At 35.0% G+C, this 19,938-nt stretch overlaps 1 protein-coding gene across 3 annotated transcripts in view; it reads right to left on the bottom strand.

Moving 5' to 3' along the window:
* Positions 1–19,938, bottom strand: part of CSMD3 (CUB and Sushi multiple domains 3) — a 1,196,954-nt gene that overhangs the window by 679,042 nt on the left and 497,974 nt on the right. For all 3 annotated transcript variants that reach the window (XM_036830958.1, XM_036830959.1, XM_036830960.1), the window contains one exon: positions 14,184–14,308. In XM_036830958.1, coding sequence (XP_036686853.1) covers positions 14,184–14,308 — 125 coding nt within the window. The remainder of the gene's footprint in view (positions 1–14,183; positions 14,309–19,938) is intronic.

The following is a 19,938-nucleotide window of genomic DNA, read 5'->3' as shown; positions in this document are numbered from 1 at the left end:
GAGATTAGCATAAACAGTGCCCATGAGGTTTAGAGAAATAATCAGTATTCCCTTTGGAACTGGGGCCATACACAGAGCCAGGGAGGAATGAAACAGAGGTGTTTGCTATCCTTGAGTTTCCTGTTAGGTTATTCTCTAGAGATATAAATTTCTGAATATTCCTCAAGTATGGATAATCTAATTATATGACCCCCCAAGCCAAAGGTCAAGTAGGGATTGATTGGGACTATGTGACATAGGCTGAAAGCCAAAAAAGTGCCAAAAGGGGCCCACAAAATTACATTTTAGAATATGTTTTCCAGAAACTATGCCTCACACAAGGGCTTATGTGTGAGAGGTTTAACTGATAATACGGTCCCAGGGAGCAGAAACAGGACAGAAATAAGAAGCCAAGACAAGGACATACTATTAGGCTACCAATATGAATAACTGGTATTTGAAACTTCTGATAAAACTTGTAAAACGCCTCTCACAACAGCAGAGGAAACTGGAGAAGAAAGGGGGATGTACTTATTCATTTGATCACATATTCCTTCTAGGTCAAGATTGACTCATAAAGCATTAGCTTCTCTACAATTTCTGGAAGCATCTGTGTAAAGGTCAAGCTAGTTCACAGACTTCCTGACCCATGTGTCAGAGAGGCCACAGGTTAGGAAGTAAGATGCAGAAGGAGAGGCCTGATCATGTTCACCTGCACAAATTTTAAGTGTCACCACGGCAGTAACTGGAATAAGAGATAAAAAGGATTTATAGAGTGTACAGAGGTTTTGGACACATTTCCTCCCTCATTAAAATCATAATATTAAGACAACCAATTAACAAAAATTAATTTTACTGAATATTTTTAGAAAGTCAAATCATTTAGGAAACGGCTTGTTTTAAAACTGAAAGCATATCGCTAGTTGGCATTATTGTATTGTCTAATGGGAAAAGAGAAGGTTAAAAGCACTCTGGGTTTCTCTCCAAAACTTTCCTCTCTGTGCCCCTACATTTTTCACATTTTCCTTCTAATTCTTATCATTGAAATGCCAGGAAAATCCCCTGCCCTATTTCTGTCCCAAATGATAGATTTACAGAAAGCAATGAGATCCCATCACTACCCTGTTGATATTCAGCTGTGCCATTCACTTCCTTTGGACTCAGATGGAGCTGAGCCTCTATGCTCCCTTCAGCAGCCAAGTCCAGAATAGAGATGAGCTGGCATACTTCCAAATCATTAAAGACAGAGAGATCTGGCTGGTATGCTTGAGAAACACCAAGGGAAATGAAAAGAGGAAGTTTGGGCTTTCTCAAATGAGGTGACACACAGACCTGCCTAGTGTTAGTCAATTTCTATATCTCAATCTGCCCAAGCATTTCCAGGCAGCACCTATGAAAATGAACGCCTTTTGTCTTCTCTCATTTAACTTGAATCTTCAATGAGTCAAAGTTTGCCCAGGAAATCTTCAAACTGACTTATGAGCAGGTGAACATAACTTGTGTGTTGGTTATGTTGGTCCTGTGAAAAAAAACGTGAAATTCCTCAAAAGAAAAAAAGACGTATATCTAAAGTATTAATTATAAAGTCTCTAGCAACTCCTTTTTAAAAAAGTAATTTAAACTAGAATATCCAAGTGAGCTGTGATCTTACTGACTCTACCCCTTCACTTCCCACCTCTAGACAGTCTTGTAAGAGGATATATTTAAAGACAGGTCCTCAGAACCGAAATCCTTATAATTGGCCTCGAGTGTTTCCCACGTAAGACTGCTATCTTCTAATATGCCATGACACGCCACCAGATCATCACTGCTGAGAAAACGGAGAAGAAAGCTGCCTTCAGGATGTATTTATAAGCGTATAATATATGTGAAATGAGTATAGCTTTAAAAAACACACAAAAAAAGCAATTGTCGATGTATAAATGCACAATTTTTAATGTCATAGAAGTATACTGTAGTCAGTTTTGTCACTAATGATTTATTTCCCATTAAAGTTCATGAGAGGAATAAAACATTAATGACATTCTTCCCATCAAAAAGAAAAACAATGCGTCATGACATTAGCATTTTACCATGTGTTTAAGTTGCCATTATCTAAGATAGATGACAGTTCTTTCAATGATTTTAGAGGCGATGATAATCTCTTTGCTATAAGTCTCTGGCACAGAGAGTAAAAAAAAAACTTGCAATAAGAAAAGCTATTTTAGAAACGAGGTAACGTTACTTTTTTCTCCACTCTGTAATAGACATAGTTTCATCACGATGCCAGAAAAAATGCCAAGTTAAATTCTTTTTCGTTAAATGATTTCACATTGTAGGATACTCAGGATTAAACCCACAATACTGCAGGAGGCTCCTGAAATCAAGATGGTACTCGATTTCCTCAAATACCTGGAATTTCTACATATTAACTTTTTGAAATCTACGTCCTCTTCAAACTTTTGTTGTTTTCCATTTTTTAAAAAAGCATATACTAAAGCATGAAAAATTCAGTTTCATTATTATGTGATCTTCATAGATGCCCAATAAGTATTTGCTGAAAGGTAATACCTGAATTATATATCTTGTTTTCCCATCTAATGTCTTATTTAATAGGTGTGCTTATTTTGGGAGGAGGGCAGTGGAAAGAAGGAGTTAGAAAAGATATAGTATAAAAGAAGCACTCAGTTAATGCATTGTTGCTCAGGATTTCCAAGCACTAAGGATGCTACATTATCTTATTATTTATATTTATATTATATATAAGAAGAGTCATTTAATTTAAATTATTGCTGTTAAAAGCACGCACACATATATATGCATGTATGCATGTGCGTGTATACATTTACATATACACATATCATGGCCTTTAACATCCACAATATTCCAAAAAGGAGAACAGGAAAAGTATGATTTTCCCAATTTTACCTCAGGGAACTTGGTTCCAAAACCATACAAGAGACCTCCTTGGACTTCTAACTTCCGATCCAACAGTCCTTCCTTTACTCTTGCTACTCAAAGTGTGATCTGCGGAGCAGCAGCATCAACATCACCTGGAAGCCTGCTCGGAACGCAGGTTGCAGGCTCTAGGCCAGACCTATTGAGTCACAGTCTGCCTTTATTAAGCTCAAGTGATTACTCTGAATATCCAAGCTTGAGAAGCACTTCCTTCTGCCACAGAGCCTCCTTCACACAAAGCCACCCATCAATTCAGATATTGATGGGAAACATTCCTTACCACATTTTATATCTAGTGAGATAAAATCTCACTAGATTTTATCATCTGAGAGAAGGAATACTATAACAGGATGATGTTTCTTGGTGATATCTCTAGCAGTGTGGCCATTATTCAAATGCTATGAAGCTTATACAGAGGAGATTCTCCTTTTCCAGGTGTCAGGTTCAATTTAGGCTGAGTGTACCCTGTTTACCGTGGTTCTGCTCTCTTTCCAACTGAAGCAAAAACTAAAAGGACTAAGTGCATACAGTCAAAGTAAATAGGGTTTCAAGACTACTAAAATTCTGGTATTATGCCTCAAAATTGATGTATGCACAACTATATGAAATGGGTTTAATTATTTCTGTTTTACACATCAGGAGGCTTATAATTTGTCTGATAACGGGTGGAGTGGGAAATCAAATCTATTTCCATCTGATGCCAAAAGTCCGTCCTCTTAACCAAAAGGTTACCCTAACTTCCTAAATTAAGGTGAGCCATTGCTCACATGTATGTGTGTGTGTGCGTGTGTGTGTGTGTTATTGTTTTGGGGAAATGTGGGGAGATGAGGTTATGTACACTCCAAAAGTCTTATGATCTTTGTCCATGTAGTACTGCAGATGTTTATTAAATATGAATTGATAGTATATGCATCAATTTTTATTTCCTCTTGTCAATTATTAGTATTTGAAATCCATTTCTCTGTATATATTTTTCCCATTAATTTTATAGTATTTATATTATTAAGTATCCCCCTCCTTTACCATGATTCATTTGAATATATTATTTTATCTGGTGTAGTTGAGTGAGTATAGTCACAGGCTAGGAATGTTTTCAAATATTTGCTGATAGGTAAAAATATAATTACTGTTATGGACATACAAAAGAAAAGGCGGTTCTATTACTTCAGTACTGCATATTTCGATAACTCTAGAGAAGATGATGGGATCCTAATAAGACACTGAATGTTAATTAGTTTCATTTTCTCATTCTGTAAAATAGGGGTGATTATGCCTTGTTGATAATGATTTTATTGCGACATCAAAAGAATGAATAATTTTACTGTCACTCAATAGAAAAAAACAGTTTTTTTTTTTCTTTTACCAGGTAGACACTGAAAACTTAATGTATATATTATGAGAAAGTGCATTATGGAAATATCAATAACCTAACGTCAGCACTTTTGTACTTGTTGTTTGCACTGCTTGGGCTACTGTTTCCTCAGATGACATATATTTTTTCTCCCTCAATTCAGGACACTTCTTAAATGGCAACTCAGAGAGGATTTTTCTGACCATTGCATGCAAAACAGCAGGCTATAATTCTCTCAGTGTTTCTTCAAAGTATTTGTCCTGCAATTATTCTCTATATCTGTATTTGTTATTATGGGTCTCCTGCCCTGGAATATGAGTTCTACAAGAATAGGAACTTTGGTTGCTTTATTAACCATTCTATCTTCAGAGCCCAGAACAGTGGCTTGCAAATAGCAGATTCATAGCAAATGTTTGTTGAATAAATGAATGAGTGAACCAAGTCTATGTACAGCCATAGGCAAGGAATTAATAATAATGACACTACTACTACTACTTGTATCAGCTAATGTTCTTAACTATGTACCAGGAATTACATGCTTGTATCAGCAAATTCTCACAACAACCTGTGGGAGTAGATATCATTATCCCCATTTTCCAGATGAAGAAATTAAAATTTAGACTAGACTAGATTAAGTCATTGATTGTCAACCTTGGTTGTACATTAGATTTATCTGGTAACCCTTTAAAAATACTGGTACTTACGTTTCAACTTCAGAGTTCTGATTTAAGCGCAATCTCCACACTAAAGCAATTAAATTAAAATCTCTAGGAGTAGGTGCAGGGAATCAGTATTTGTTTTAAAGTTCCCATGTGACTCTAAAGTATAGCCATCATTGAGAACCTTTCATTGGCTTCAATAAATTAACTGAATTCCCCCAGGTCACATGGTTAGGAAGTAGTGGAATAGAGAGTCAAACCCAGTTTCTCTGACTTCTACCCAATGCTTCCTCTATATTTTACACATCTACTAAGGTAGAATATATGGTATTTTAGCACCTTGCCACCTGCAATATTGCTAACTGTGACTTTGAGACAATATGGTTATATATCACATATATCTATAATAGCACAATTTTAAAGACTGTGATATTCTTACAATCAGTTTAGTTGCCTTAAGTGAAAAGAACAAACAAACAAAACAAAACAAAAAAACAGAGAGCACTTATTGCTCCCTATTCCTCTGCACTGTATAGGTGGCTTTATGGAGTAACATACAGAGAGAGAATCTCTATATCCTTTCAATATAGATGAAAGACCAGGCCCTTAAAACTGTTCCTTTAAAGACAATAACAGTGTTAAAAAGAGCAGAAATGTGTTACAAAAGCACTGTGCTATAACTTGATAAAACCAAATATGGAAGACTTCCTGTACTGGATACATTACATTTCAAGCCAAGTCTGAAAACTTAAAAAAAACAGAAAAAAAAATGAGATAGGGTCTCCATAATATAAAATTTGGATCGATTGAAAAAAAAAACATGATTTCAAAAGTTTTTACCTATGTTTTTAAGTTCCAAGAGATCATAACATCTCCAAGTGTGACAATGCTTTTAAATATGATAGCCTCAACAGTGAGAGATTTGTTTTGTGTGAGCATGGCTTTTAGCCAGATTTATAGATCTAGATAGCACCACAGCACTGCATTACATAGTGATAAATAACACAGGCTCTGAAGTGAGGAAGACTGGGGTTTGAAATTCAGTCCTTCTACTTTTTAGCTGCAAGGTTAAGCACTCTAAACCTCTCTGAGACTCATCTGTTTTCTCATCAATCAAGTGGGAATTAAATTTACCACCACCATAACAGATTAGTATGAGGATAAAGGAGCTAGTACAGAGAGAAATATTAGTGTAGCACCTGATTCATATTAAATATTCAATATTTGCTTGCTATTCTTAGAATCATCACATGTGGTACTTTCCAGAATGAAAGGATTTGAATGTATTGGATGAATTCAAGTAGAATAGAAATAGAAGGTTCTCACATATATCTGCGGAGACATCCCCCCATATGCCTAAATGGAATCATTTATTTGTTAACTATTTTCATATTTTTCTAAAAATTTTTGAGATAGGCAAGATGTGTGGAATGTATTTCTGAACAATTGTTGGAAGGACACCATAGAAATGCAAACTTTCTAATTGTTTAGGTAGTTTTAAATTTTAAATGATAACACATAAATGCCTCACTATTCATATCTATCAAATAACATGAAATGTCATTTTATCATTCAAATATGCTCATTGTTAGAGCCCAGTAAAATTTATTTGCTTATCAAAATTATATAATAAATATCAAAGTACTGTTTTTAGAAAAAAAATGACCATCAAGACAAAGGAATGTATGATAAATATCCATATTTAGACCATCTGTCTACTTCACCATATGTCACTCTATTAATTGCTAATATCATCCTTATTATGCATCATCTCATCTGTAACCTTATTCCATGAAAGTAAGAAGGCATCAATAACAACTACAGGAAAATACCTGCTATATATGTTTCTGGTTGATAAATTTCAGCAGGCTCTTTCTGGTTTGCTCTTGAGCAAAATTTCCTAATTGCCTTTGCACAACAGGAAGTCTTCTACCAGGGCAACTTCCTCTGATTACAGTCAGCACACTACTATCTTCTTAAACTGTTTATTTTAATTAATTAAATCTCCCTACAATATTTATTCAAAATGTTTATTTAGCAACTATTATGTGCACAATAATATGGGCATAATGGTCACTGGGCTAAACATTGTGAAGAAGAATAAAATATGAGTAGGAGCTTATAACATCTGTAAAAGAACTTTGAAAACTATAAGAATAAATAAATACTGTTTAATGAGGGTCATAGCTCTTAGTTTGGCCAGCAATTATCTATCATATAAACTGTATACTCATTTTTTACTTTGTATATGAAGAAAAGAATTGAGCTTCATTATGATCCTTCTGTTTAATTAAAGGCAATATATAAATAGACACATTGGTAACTGTCTTCTTGGCAACAGCCAAAATAGACCTATTGAAAATTCAAGCATTTTACAAGTGTTGATTATTTTGTTCTTTCTGAGGTGGTTTTGGTTGAAGGAGCAAGTCTACTGCCCATGAAATGATTAGGAACCACTAACAAAAAGAACAGATTTAAATGCTAAATTGTGTGGTAAAGACAGTAAATGTGAAATAATGTTAAAGAAGTGGGGGTAAAGGATCACTGAAACAGAAAAGAATTTTTCGAGGAGACGAAAGTTGAGTAAGAATTTGAAAAGTGGGCAGAATATGGTTAATAGGTATGTTTTCATTTAGGATAAGTCAGACATATACAAAAATCAGGGCTGTGATTCTGTTCAGTACTGAGATGCTGGTATATACATTTGGTAAGAGTTAGAGAAACAACTGGGTGGAGATAAATCATGAATGATTTTGGCAATCAGATGAGTTAACAATTATTAGCAGCAGCACCACAACCAGCAGCACCTCTATCCATATAAATGCTAGTGTTTCAGCCCATATACTAAACGCTTTTATATGGATTACCTCATTCCATCCTCATACAAATCCTTAACTCCCTATGAAGTGGGCACTGATATATAATAACACTCCTTTTACAGATAAGAAATTTGCTAATTATAAAGACGGCAGATTACTTAAGTAGAAGATCAGGAATTTAAACTGGCATAGTCTGATACCTGAATTCATATTCTTGTCTATTTCATTTCACTGGTTTACAGTATGAAATTAAGAAACAACATGGGGCCTTTGAACATTCTTCAGGTAAAATAAGAGTGAGATTTTGATGGGAGTAGAATGTCAGCAATATGTGTGATAAATTGTAGTCCAAATGAAAAGAAATTAGACAGATGCAGTACTGGAACTACAGAATGGTGACAGTGGTAGTGGCGGTTTAGCAGTACTCCCAGAGACACTTCAAAGGAGGAATGACATAACTAAATAGATTCCTGGACCCAATTCCAACGTGTCTTGGGGGGGGGCTGGAGCTTCCCCCACAACACCAAGCAATTCTTGGTGTTGGACACCAGGCTGGTGTCCTACAAGTCAACTCAATTCTGACACTATCTACCTACCTGGAGGTAGCATCAGATTCCACAGGTTAGGATTCAGTCTATAGGACTGCCCCCAACCCCCGTCCCCCTCCACTTTAGATGCCAGTCTCAAGCCAGGTTGTTGTCTATGCTACTGACCAATCAGTTACAAACTGGAGGTTCCCACAACCTTCTCCTTGGACTTCAGATGCCAGTCGCAAGACCATGTTTGTTACTTGTACTTCTGATTGGCTATAAATCAGAGATTCCAAAGACCATCCCCTTTTGGGGTTTGATTAATTTGCTAGAGCAGCTCACAGAACTCAGAGAAACATTTTACTTACTAGATTACTAATTTATTATAAAAAGATATAACTCAGGAACAGCTAGACAGAATAAATGCACAAGGCAAGGCATGGGGAGAGGGCTTGGAACTTTCATACCCTCTCCAGGCACACTACTCTCCTCAAATCTCCAAGTGTTCACCAACTCAGAAGTTCTCTGAACCCTATCCTTTTGGGGTTTTATGGAGGCTTCATTACATATGCATGACTAACTAAATCACTGGCTATAGATGATTGATTTAATCTTCAGCCCCTCTCTTTTCCCCAGAGGTCAGGGGGTGGGGCTCAAAGTTCCTCTGTTGAAATAGAAAATAATCTCCAAGTTCTGCCCTTATGTTACTTCCTCCATCTCAATGCCTGACCATCTCCAAACATGGAAATAATCTTCCTCATCTGAATTTTGCAGAGGATTGTACCTCTCTTGTAAACAAAACAGTCTACTATGTATTACTTAGTTTTGTATTTATACCTTGTAAATCAATACAAAATAATAAAAACCATTACATACTATGGATCTCATGTAGTGTTTAATCTAGCATACCTACTAATATTCATTAATGCTTGTGGAATCCAAAATAAGTTAATCAGTATGTTAATAAGTGAATAAACAAATAACTGGATGACTGATGATTACCCCACTTTCCAAAATTTTTGCTTTTCTTTGGCCTTCTTTTCTAAGATTTTTTTTTTTTTTGATGTGTACTATTTGAAAGTCTTTATTGAATTTGTTACAATATTGCTTCTGTTTTATGTTTTGGTTTTTCAGCCACCCGACATGTGGGATCTTAGCTCCCCCAACCAGGGATTGAACCCACACCCCTTGCACTGGAAGGCAAAGTCTTAACCACTGGACCGCCAGGGAAGTCTCTGGCCTTCTTTTCGAATCTTGCCTTAATCACCTCTTCCATTACTCCCATGAATGGCTCATGCCATTGTGCCTTAACAGACAGAAACATTCGTTTCTTGGGGCCAGCTAAATAAATACTGACTGAAAATTAGTCAAAAAAATTTTTGTCCTATCTATCAAGATTCACTTTCTTAAATGTTTCCTAGTTAACAAATTATCAATTCTCAAATAAATGCTACTTCTTTGAAAAACATGAACGTCTGAAACTTTCTATATACCATTCATGTGCATAAATCTGCTTATTTGCATAAGCTCTAGCTTTGGGATATCTATTGCATTTCCAACAAAGGAATAATTGTATCCGTAATGGTAAACTGTCAAATATCTCATATAAAAAACCCATTTAGGGAAAAAAAATTATTGTCTGAGTTTGTGTAAAATCCATTAATATTAATTTCTGAATTGTTCTTTTTCTTTTAATTTACAATTTGCTGTTTGTGTGAACTTTCAGTCCCTTAAAAATCACCATTTTTTGATTGCTCAACCATGCAGTACATAGACAGCAGCTATATTAATGACCTCTCAAAGGTGCAGTGCACTGATACTGCTATTTATGCTGCTGTCTAGAAAAAAGCATATTTATTCTGTCCAAGCACCCATGAGACATGAAAACTATTCTTTGTTCAGACTCACAGTGGATAGTCACTTTAAAACTTCAATTACAATTTCAGCATTTTACCTCCATTACTGTTTCCAGCACCACAGCCAGTAATTTCTACTAGCAAATTTTTTTTTATAAACCACACACACATGTGCCCTGCATGCAATGAGCAAAGAAATTTGTGTATAAATGATTAATATCTGCAGAGATAAGATAAAATAATAATATATGAATCTTGAACATTAAAATTTTATACCTCCCAACTAATGACTGATGACCATTGAATGAAATATATATGCATCTCTCTCTATATATATATGTATATGTTTACATATACGTATTTTAATCATCTATCTTAGAATCAAAGAAAATAATCATACAGTAATATTCAACAAATATTTCTTGAGACTTGTCAACACAGAGCTGTTCTTTGTGCTACAGGGTTTATGAAAAATAACAAAATAATATAACATTAGTTTTGCCTTTGAACAATTTACAATCATAATAAATATGATTCATTCTTTTTATTGAAATGAGAGTCTTGAATGAAAAAAGATGGTTTATAGCCTCAATCTCATTTTATGTAAACCTTAAATTCCATGATCTGGCTATAACTTCTCTTTTTATGTGAGACTTTGTTTCTGCATTAACATTAATCTCCTTTTCTTGACTCTATCCTCTATCTTCCCATTCTCTCTTGCCATAAAAAATGCACACATATAATTTATGTAAAACTGAAGCAGGATATGTGGATGCCACCATTTTGAAGCCATGATTTTCAATTTTGTCCCTTATATCTATAATTTGTCTTGAGTGGAGGATATCATAAGAAATCAACTTTAAACAGTTTACTGTTCTATTCATTGCCCGGACATTGATGAGAGTAACTCCCACAATATTTATTACTCAGTGTCCACTTTATAAAAAACAATGCAAGATATTTCATATCTTAAAGCCAGGAAAAAGTTTGCTTTTGTTGTGTCATTGTCATATTTCATAGACAATGGTTTTCGTGTAAACTTATGTTTTTTAAATTTGTTTGGCAGCTGTCATATTTAACATGTAAGCCATTCTTAAAAGTTTTTTTACTTAAAACTTAAAAGCTTTTGCACAACAAAGGAAAACATAAACAAAACAAAAAGACAACCTACAGAATGGGAGAAAATATTTGCAAACGATGCAACCGACAAGGGATTAATCTCCAAAATATACAAACAGCTCATACAGCTCAATATCAAAAAAACAAACAACCCAATCAAAAAATGGGCAGAACTAAATAGACATTTCTCCAAAGAAGACATACAGATGGCCAACAGGCACATGAAAAGAAGCTCAACATCACTAATTATTAGAGAAATGTAAATCAAAACTACAATGAGATATCACCTCACACCGGTCAGAATGGAAAAAGGAACCCTCCTACACTGTTGGTGGGGATGTAAACTGGTGCAGCCACTGCGGAGAACAGTATGGCATTTCCTTAAAAAATTAAAAGTTGCCATATGAACCTGCAATTCCACTCCTGGGCATATATCAGGAGAAGAACATAATTTGAAAAGATACATGCAACCCAATGTTCAGAGCAGCACTATTTACAATAGCCAAGACGTGGAAGCAACCTAAGTGTCTATCGACAGATGAATGGATAAAGAAGATGATATGCAACTGAATATTACTCAGCCATAAAAGGAATGAAATAATGCCATTTGCAGGACCATGGATGAACCTAGAGATTTTCATACTAAGTAAATCAGACAAAGACAAATATCATATGATATCACTTATATGTGGAATCTAAAAAAAAGGATACAAATGATCTTATTTACAAAACAGACTCACAGACATAGAAAGCAAACTTATGGTTACCATAAGGGGAGAGGGAGAGAGAGATAACTTAGGAGTTTGGGATTAAAATATACATACTACTATATATAAGATAGATAACCAACAAGGACCTACTGTATTGAACAGGAATCTATACTCAATATCTTGTTAACAATGAATAATAGAAGATAATGTAAAAAATAATATATATTTATATATTTATATGCATAACTGAATCACTTTACAACTGAAAGTAAAACAACATTGTAAATCAGCTATATTTCAATAAAAATTTTTTAAAAAGTTTTTTACCAACTTGTACATAAGCTTTTGTTTAGGATCATGTAACTGTTTTACCTTATTTTCTCATTATCCCTATTTCACTGTTTTGTTTTTTTTTAATGCTATTGCACTATATGGCATTTTGTAAACCTTTTTTTCTTCAATTGTGACTATGAATTTTATTTTATTTTTGAACATCTTTATTGGAGTATAACTACTTTACAATTTTGTGTTAGTTTCTGCTGTATAACAAAGTGAATCAGCTATATGTATACATATATCCCCATATGCCCTCCTTCTTGAGCCTCTCTCCCACCCTCTAGGGTCATCACAAAGCATCGAGGTGATCTCCCTGTTCAATGCAGCAGCTGCCCACTAGCCATCCATTTGACATTTGGTACTGTATATATGTCAATGCTACTCTCTCACTTCGTCCCAGCTTCCCCTTCCCCCACTGTGTCCTCAAGTCCGTTCTCTACATCTGCATCTTTATTCCTGCCCTGCCACTTAGGTTCATCAGTACCGTTTTCTGTAAGCCTTTGATAATGAGAAAGGTAATGAATAAACATCTACCTGTGACATGAAAGCTTTACTTGAACCTGAGAAAAATCTCGGCTCTCTGTTCTTCTTACTCTGGGTTGCCATTGTCAAGTGAGTGGAATATACCTATTTGCTGCCATTTTCTTATTTTCTATTCCTTCTTTAATGCTCTGAAATCTTGCTTCTCTCCCCAAACTATGAATAGTCTTTCTTAAGGGCTTTGTCATTTTACAGACATTTGAGCTTGGGTGAGTGACTGGATATCTCTGTGTCTTACAATACTCATTTCTAAAATGGAGATAATAATGCCTCCATTGGTTTGTTTTGAGGATTTAAATGAGTCAAAGTATATGTAGTAGTTAGCACAATGCCTGACACATACTAAGTGCCTACAAAATTAAGCCTATGATAAAATCTCCTACACAATTCCATTATTTTCAGTTTTTTTATACTTATTAACAGGGTAACATTTTTCTAGTCTCATATAGAGTTGAATATCAACTTTGACTCCTTCTTGTCACTTTCTCCTTCCATATCCAACTAGTTGTCAAATACTTTGTCTTTTTCCCTTTATGAGAGCTCTCAAATCTATCCCTTCTCTATTCACCAGAATCTGTCTGAGAGGACTATACAGAGTGTGGCAACTCAGTGAAAATGTTCCCTGAGGGAGATGAAGAGCTAACAGAATTTTGAGTACTAAGACACTGAAATATGCAGATATGTCATTATTAAAAATAACAACAACAACAGCAACAAACAAGCAACAAGAGAGCCAGTAAGCCAGAATGAGGTGTTCATTCTCAAATATAGCTACATAAAGTTTAGAATAAAGAGGCCTCATTTAATTTATATGAAAATATTTGATTTGTAGGAAGGTGGTGGAAGTAAATCTTATCTGCAATTACTGGTAATATGAAAAGCCAGAGCACTCAATGATTTGTCTTAGTTTAAATTAACTAATTATAGAACAAGTGCTCCACCTCCACTGGCACCAACATCACTACTATTGGACACATAAGCAATTCAAATGGCAAATCATACAAGTGGAGGTGCAATTATGGTTTAAAAAAATTTATATCCACATCAATGACTATACATGGTAATTCATGATTTTAAAAAAAAGGCCAACAAAGTTACCACTGCCCTGTATTACATATTTTAAGGTTCCAATTTGTTGCTATATGATTATTAGATTGGGAACTCCTTGGGAATCTGACACAGTGGTTTGCATATTACAGATTTTCAATAAATATTCTTAAATACATGAGCTAAGTGTTTCCTGCATTACAGCTCAAAGTTTCAATTGAAATTTATACTCAGTGGAATGAAGTTCAAACTATTAAAATGCGTTAAGAGAGCATTTTTATTTTAAAGACTTTTCTTTACCTTTACATACAGGCCTGTGATCACTCCAAGCAGCAAAGACTTCAGCTATCCGTTGACAGGTGATGCTCTTAGCACCCTGCAGGACATAATCTTCATCACAAGAGAACTGCACAGTTGATCCAAGGCTAAAATTGAGCAAAGGATTAAAAAACAGTATTAGAAGAATATAACATAATGGTTAGGCTCCGGTTCTACTGGCAATATCCAATAGGTCAAAAATGTTCCACAGTGACAAAAAAGATTGTTCTTTTTAGAAACCAAAATATGAAAATATGACTTGTACAAATATATAATAAAAATCACAAACAAGAATCTACTATAAATCAATAACATGCAGGTATTCGTAGGAATTGCAAAAAGCTCTCATCAAGTTTAATTATCTTGTTATTAGTTGTAGAAGCCAAGGTTAAATAATTGACTAAATTTCCCATCTTAAGTAGGTGGTAAATGTGAAGCAAAAAGTGGACTTTCTGACTTGAATCCCAGTGCTTGTGTTCATACCACATTATAGTACTTCTCTAGCAGGTATTTATATGTGTATTTACTTGGACACGTGTATGTCCATCCGCAGACACACATATACAGTTAGGGCTGCAAAACTGTGCTGATTGTTTTTTAGATAAAATTCACACACCATTTCTTATTTAACTTATTGCAATTTGGATTTTGCTTCCCTTTCCACTGAAAGAGAAGTTACTAAAATTATCATTTTTTAAAAATCCTAATTGCTAAGGGTAATGGATCTTTTTTTCTGAAATTAAAAAAAAAAAACTGACCATGCATTTTTTTCCCCCTAAAATCCTTAAACAGTAACTCACCAGTAAAAAGAAAAAAAATTCTATTTTCTTAATGTTGCATAAAAAGCCTTCCAGCAGTTAAGTCCCTGCCAGTTTCTCCATCTCATCTCTAATGCAATGCCACATGTCATCAGCACCTCTAGCAGCTGACAGTTTTTGTGCATGCCATGCTGTTTTCTGTCTGCACTGTTCTCCCTGCCACCTCTGCCTGGAGAACATTACCTGCACCCTCTCACTCAGCCAGTGCCTGAACTGCTCCTGTTCAGCTTCCTGAACTTGTCATGCAGGGGGACTGCATCATCACATTTGTGTTGTTAAAAGATATCTCTGGAACAGTATGGTGGACAGTGTAAAAGGAAGATTAATTAGAGAAAGGGAGGCCAGTAAAACAATAAATCAAGTAGTTTAGGTCAAGGGTTGGCAACTATGTCTGTCCTGCAGGCTAAATCTGGTCTACTGCCTGTTTTTTTATACAGTCTAGGGGCTAAAAATGGTCTTTACTCTTTCAAACATGTGAAACAAATATCACAAAAAGAATAATACTCAATGAAATGTAAAAATTTATTAAATTCAGATTTCAATGTCCATAAATAAAGTTTTATTGGGACACAGCCACACTCCTTCATTGACACATTGTCTATGGCTATTTTCATGCTACAATGTCAGAGCTGAGTAGTTGCAATGGAGACTCTTTGGCTTACAAAGTATAAAATATTTACTATCTAAACGTTTATAGAAAAAGCTAGCTAACCTCTGGTCTAGGCTAAAGATGACAAAAGACCTGAACTAAGAGGCAGAATGGCAAAGAAAAGAAAGTTTTAGTATAGGTAAAAATCTCTAGGTGTTAGGATCTACTTTCCTCTGGAGCCATTTTTTTCCTCTCATTCTTTCTTTTTAAAAAGTGGTTTTATTTTAAATATAAAACACATTCAGAAAAGAGTACAAAACAAGATGCAGAGATCAGTGAATTATCATGAATTAAACACCTCTATAACCAAGTAACAGACCATGTTATTAGCCTGAGCAGCCTTCCAAGTTTACCTAATGGTCAATTCTCTGCCTTTCTTACTTCATCGTCTCAGTAAATGGAAACACTATCCTAGATGAAGGCTAAAAATCTCAGAGTCATTCCTGACTCTTTTTCTTCTTACTTTTCACATTCACCCCATTGAGCAGCTCCCGTGAGCAATACTTTCAAAATCAAGAACCTAGCTTTCTCACCCTTACAGTGATCTGAGCCTCCATAATTTCTCATTTATGTTAATGAGAATAGTCCTCTTTGCTGTGTTATAGGTTGCCTGTTCCTGTTCTTGACTCTCTGCAATCCATTTTCAATAGTGTACATGGCAATCTTTCTAGAAGTTAGCTCAAATTGTGCCTTTCTTTTGTGTCAAATCTTCTAATACTTCCCCATTTCACTCTGAGTAAAGGCAATGACCTTACAGATGGTCTATGTCATCTTCCCACATTAAGTTTCATAACTCATTTATTACCATTTTCTCTCTCAATCTCTGTTCTTTAGCCACACTGGCTTCCTTGCTCTGGCTTGAAATTATTAAGCATAAACTTGCCTCAGGATCTTTACATTTGCTCTTATGTCAGTTTGGAAAATTATTCCTCTAGGAGTCCATATCTGTCATAGTCTCACTTCTGGTTTTCATTCATTGGATCTATAAGGTGCTCCTTGACTATTCTCTACAAAACAGCTAATCCTAATCCATAATCTTCTTCCATGTTATTTCCTATACACTATCTGATGCACTGTCTACTTATTGTGTCACTCATCTTACCAGAAAAACTTCACACACTTATGTATTTTGTTTTTCCAAACTGTCAAACATATCCTAGTATACAGTAAATTGTTAAATACATATTTTTTGAGAGCAAGCACATGCTTTTATTGTACATATAATAAAGTGAAATGTGTATTTTAATGCAGATTTATTGTCTAAAATGGCCAAGTCCAGAGATATCATATCCCTATAACTGGACAAAACTATTCTTGGGTAAGATACTCTCTCAGGACTATTTAAATTGCTTACAATTCACGTGTACTAAACTCCTACATCTGACACATTTGTTGTGTTCCAGAAAGTAATGTGATTAGAGCACACAAATGAAGAGGACAGGGGTATGAAATTAAGTTAAGGAAGAAGGAAGAGATTGAGGGCAGATCATTTATAAATTTGTACACCATAGTAAGAATTTTAACTTTTACTCAGAGAATTGGGCAGTTATTATAGGACTGTGAACCCAAGGAATGACATTATGTTATTTTATGTTATAAAGTGATATCATCTGCTAGTTGAAGAATAAACTTAAAGAAGGAAAAGGCAGAAGCAGGGAGTTTGATAACAAGCTGTTGCAGTAATCATAGCTCTCAGGGAGATGATGCGATGGTGATCTGTACTAGGGAGTTAGTGGTTAGACACTCACGATGGTAAAACATTAAAAAAGAGACCTTAGTATAAAATCTGGCCCACAGAAGCCTGGTCCATAGAACTTAATGAACTAATAATTCCATCAAGGGAATTTGTCACAGATGATTATAATATTCTAGTTTAACCAGGCTCTTCTTACTAAAAGTAATAAATTGCATTTTGTTTAAGTAACAAGTGTTTAAGCTTGTTTCTTTTGATTATAGAAAACTATAGACAGGCAATTTGTAATAATCACCTAAGTGCTTTGCTACTACATCTATACCAAAAACTGGCAGCAATGGTCTCTGAAGTTTCTACCTTTCCCACCCTCCCCAAAAGATTAACAATCCCAACAACTTTTTCTCCAATTAATACACTGGGGAAAGTAGTTTACAGTTGCCGTTAACAGTTTAAACTGCAGAGTCAGATCTTTCAAATACTAACTCTTCCCTTTTCCAGCTTTATGGCCTTGCGAAAATAACAATCTCTCTAAGCCTCAGCTTTCTCATCAGTCATGATTATGAAATGAAATATTATTTATAAAGTATACCATGGCAAACACATATAGGACACTCAATTATTTCTCTCAGTCATACAAATAGTTGTGAAAGCCATTAATTTATTCCCCACTATTGAAGGAAAGACTCTTTTTGGGCATCTGCAAGCACCTTCATCCAGGATCACAGCTACACTTTAACATATTCTAGACCAAATATATAAAAGTACAAAACAACACAAAGAAAGCAGAAATCAATAAAATAAGCAGTCTCTTCAGCAGAATCCAAGGTCAATAATATCCAGGAAATGGGTATTTTTAACAAACACACCATGTTTTCATTTTATGAATGCTTTAATATTTGAGTAGAAATTAAAGAAAACTTATAACTAAGTTTCATTAAGACTATGTATTTCTAGGAAAGTGTGCAGTAATTACTGAAGTGACAATAAAGGAATACACGCTCTACCCACTGTAATTACTTTGTCACCACTGAAGAGACATCTGTCCTGCCTAGCTGAATAAAACCTTCTGGTTTAGTAGGCTATTCAATCTGATAGAACATTTCAAAATAAATGATTGAACACATTTAATTTTTTTTATTGGAGTATAGTTGCTTTATGATGTTGTGTTAGTTTCTGCTGTACAGCAAAGTGAATCAGTTATACATATACATATATCCCCTCCTTTTTTGGATTTCCTTCCCATTTAGGTCACCACAGAGCACTGAGTAGAATTCCCTGTGCTATACAGTAGGTTCTCTTAGTTATATATTTTATACATAGTATATGTCAATCCCAATTTCCCAATTCATCCCACCAATCCTTTCCCCCCTCAGCGTCCATACGTTTGTTCTTTATGTCTGTGTCTCTATTTCTGCTTTCAAATAGGTTCATCGGCACCATTTTTCTAGATTCCAAATATATGCATTAATATACAATGTTTGTTGTTCTTTTTCTGACATACTTCACACTGTATAACAGTCTCGAGGTCCATTCACATCTCTGCAAAAGGTACAATTTCGTTCCTTCTTATGGCTGAGTAATATTCCATTGTATATATGTGCCATATCTTCTTTACCCATTCATCCGATGATGAACACTTAGGTTGCTTCCATGTCCTGGCTGTTGTAAATAGAGATGCAATGAACACTGTGGTACATGACTCTTTGAATTATGGTTTGCTCAGGGTATATGCCCAGTAATGGGATTGCTGGGTCCTATGGTAGTTCTATTTATAGTTTTTTGAGGAAGCTCCATACGGTTCTCCATAGTGGCTGTAACAATTTACATTCCCAACAACAGTGCAAGAGGGTTCCCTTTTCTCCACACCCTCTCCAACGTATATTGTTTGTAGATTTTTTGATGATGGCCATTCTGACCGGTGTGAGGTGATACCTCATTGTAGTTTTGATTTGCATTTCTCTAATGATTAGTGATGTTGAGCATCCTTTTGTTTGTTTGTTGGCAATCTGTATATCTTCTTTGGAGAAATGTCTATTTAGGTCTTCTGCCCATGTTTGGATTGGGTTGTTTGTCTTTTTTGATTTTGAGTAGCATGAGATGCCTGTATATTTTGGAGATAAATCCCTTGTCGGCTGCTTTGTTTTCAAATATTTTCTCCCATTCTGAGGGATGTCTTTTTGTCTTGTTTATGGTTTCCTTTGCTGTGCAAAAGCTTTTAAGTTTCATTAGGTTCCATTTGTTTATTTCTGTTTTTATTTCCATTTCTCTAGGAGGTAGGTCAAAAAGGATCTTGCTGTGATTTATGTCATAAAGTGTTCTGCCTATGTATTCCTCTAAGAGTTTTATAGTGTCTGGCTTTACATTTAGGTCTTTAATCCATTTTGAGTTTATTTTTGTGTATGATGTTAGGGAGTGTTCTAACTTTATTCTTTTACATGTAGTTGTCCAGTTTTCCCAGCACCACTTTTTGAAGAGGCTCTCTTTTCTCCATTGTATATTATTGACTCCTTTATGAAATGTAAGGTGACCACATGTGCATGCGTTTATCTCTGGGCTTTCCTGTTCCATGGATCTATA

The sequence above is a fragment of the Balaenoptera musculus genome, chromosome 17 (assembly GCF_009873245.2).
Source record: "Balaenoptera musculus isolate JJ_BM4_2016_0621 chromosome 17, mBalMus1.pri.v3, whole genome shotgun sequence".
Taxonomy (NCBI): Eukaryota; Metazoa; Chordata; class Mammalia; order Artiodactyla; family Balaenopteridae; genus Balaenoptera; species Balaenoptera musculus.
This window is presented reverse-complemented; position numbering and strand designations above follow the sequence as displayed.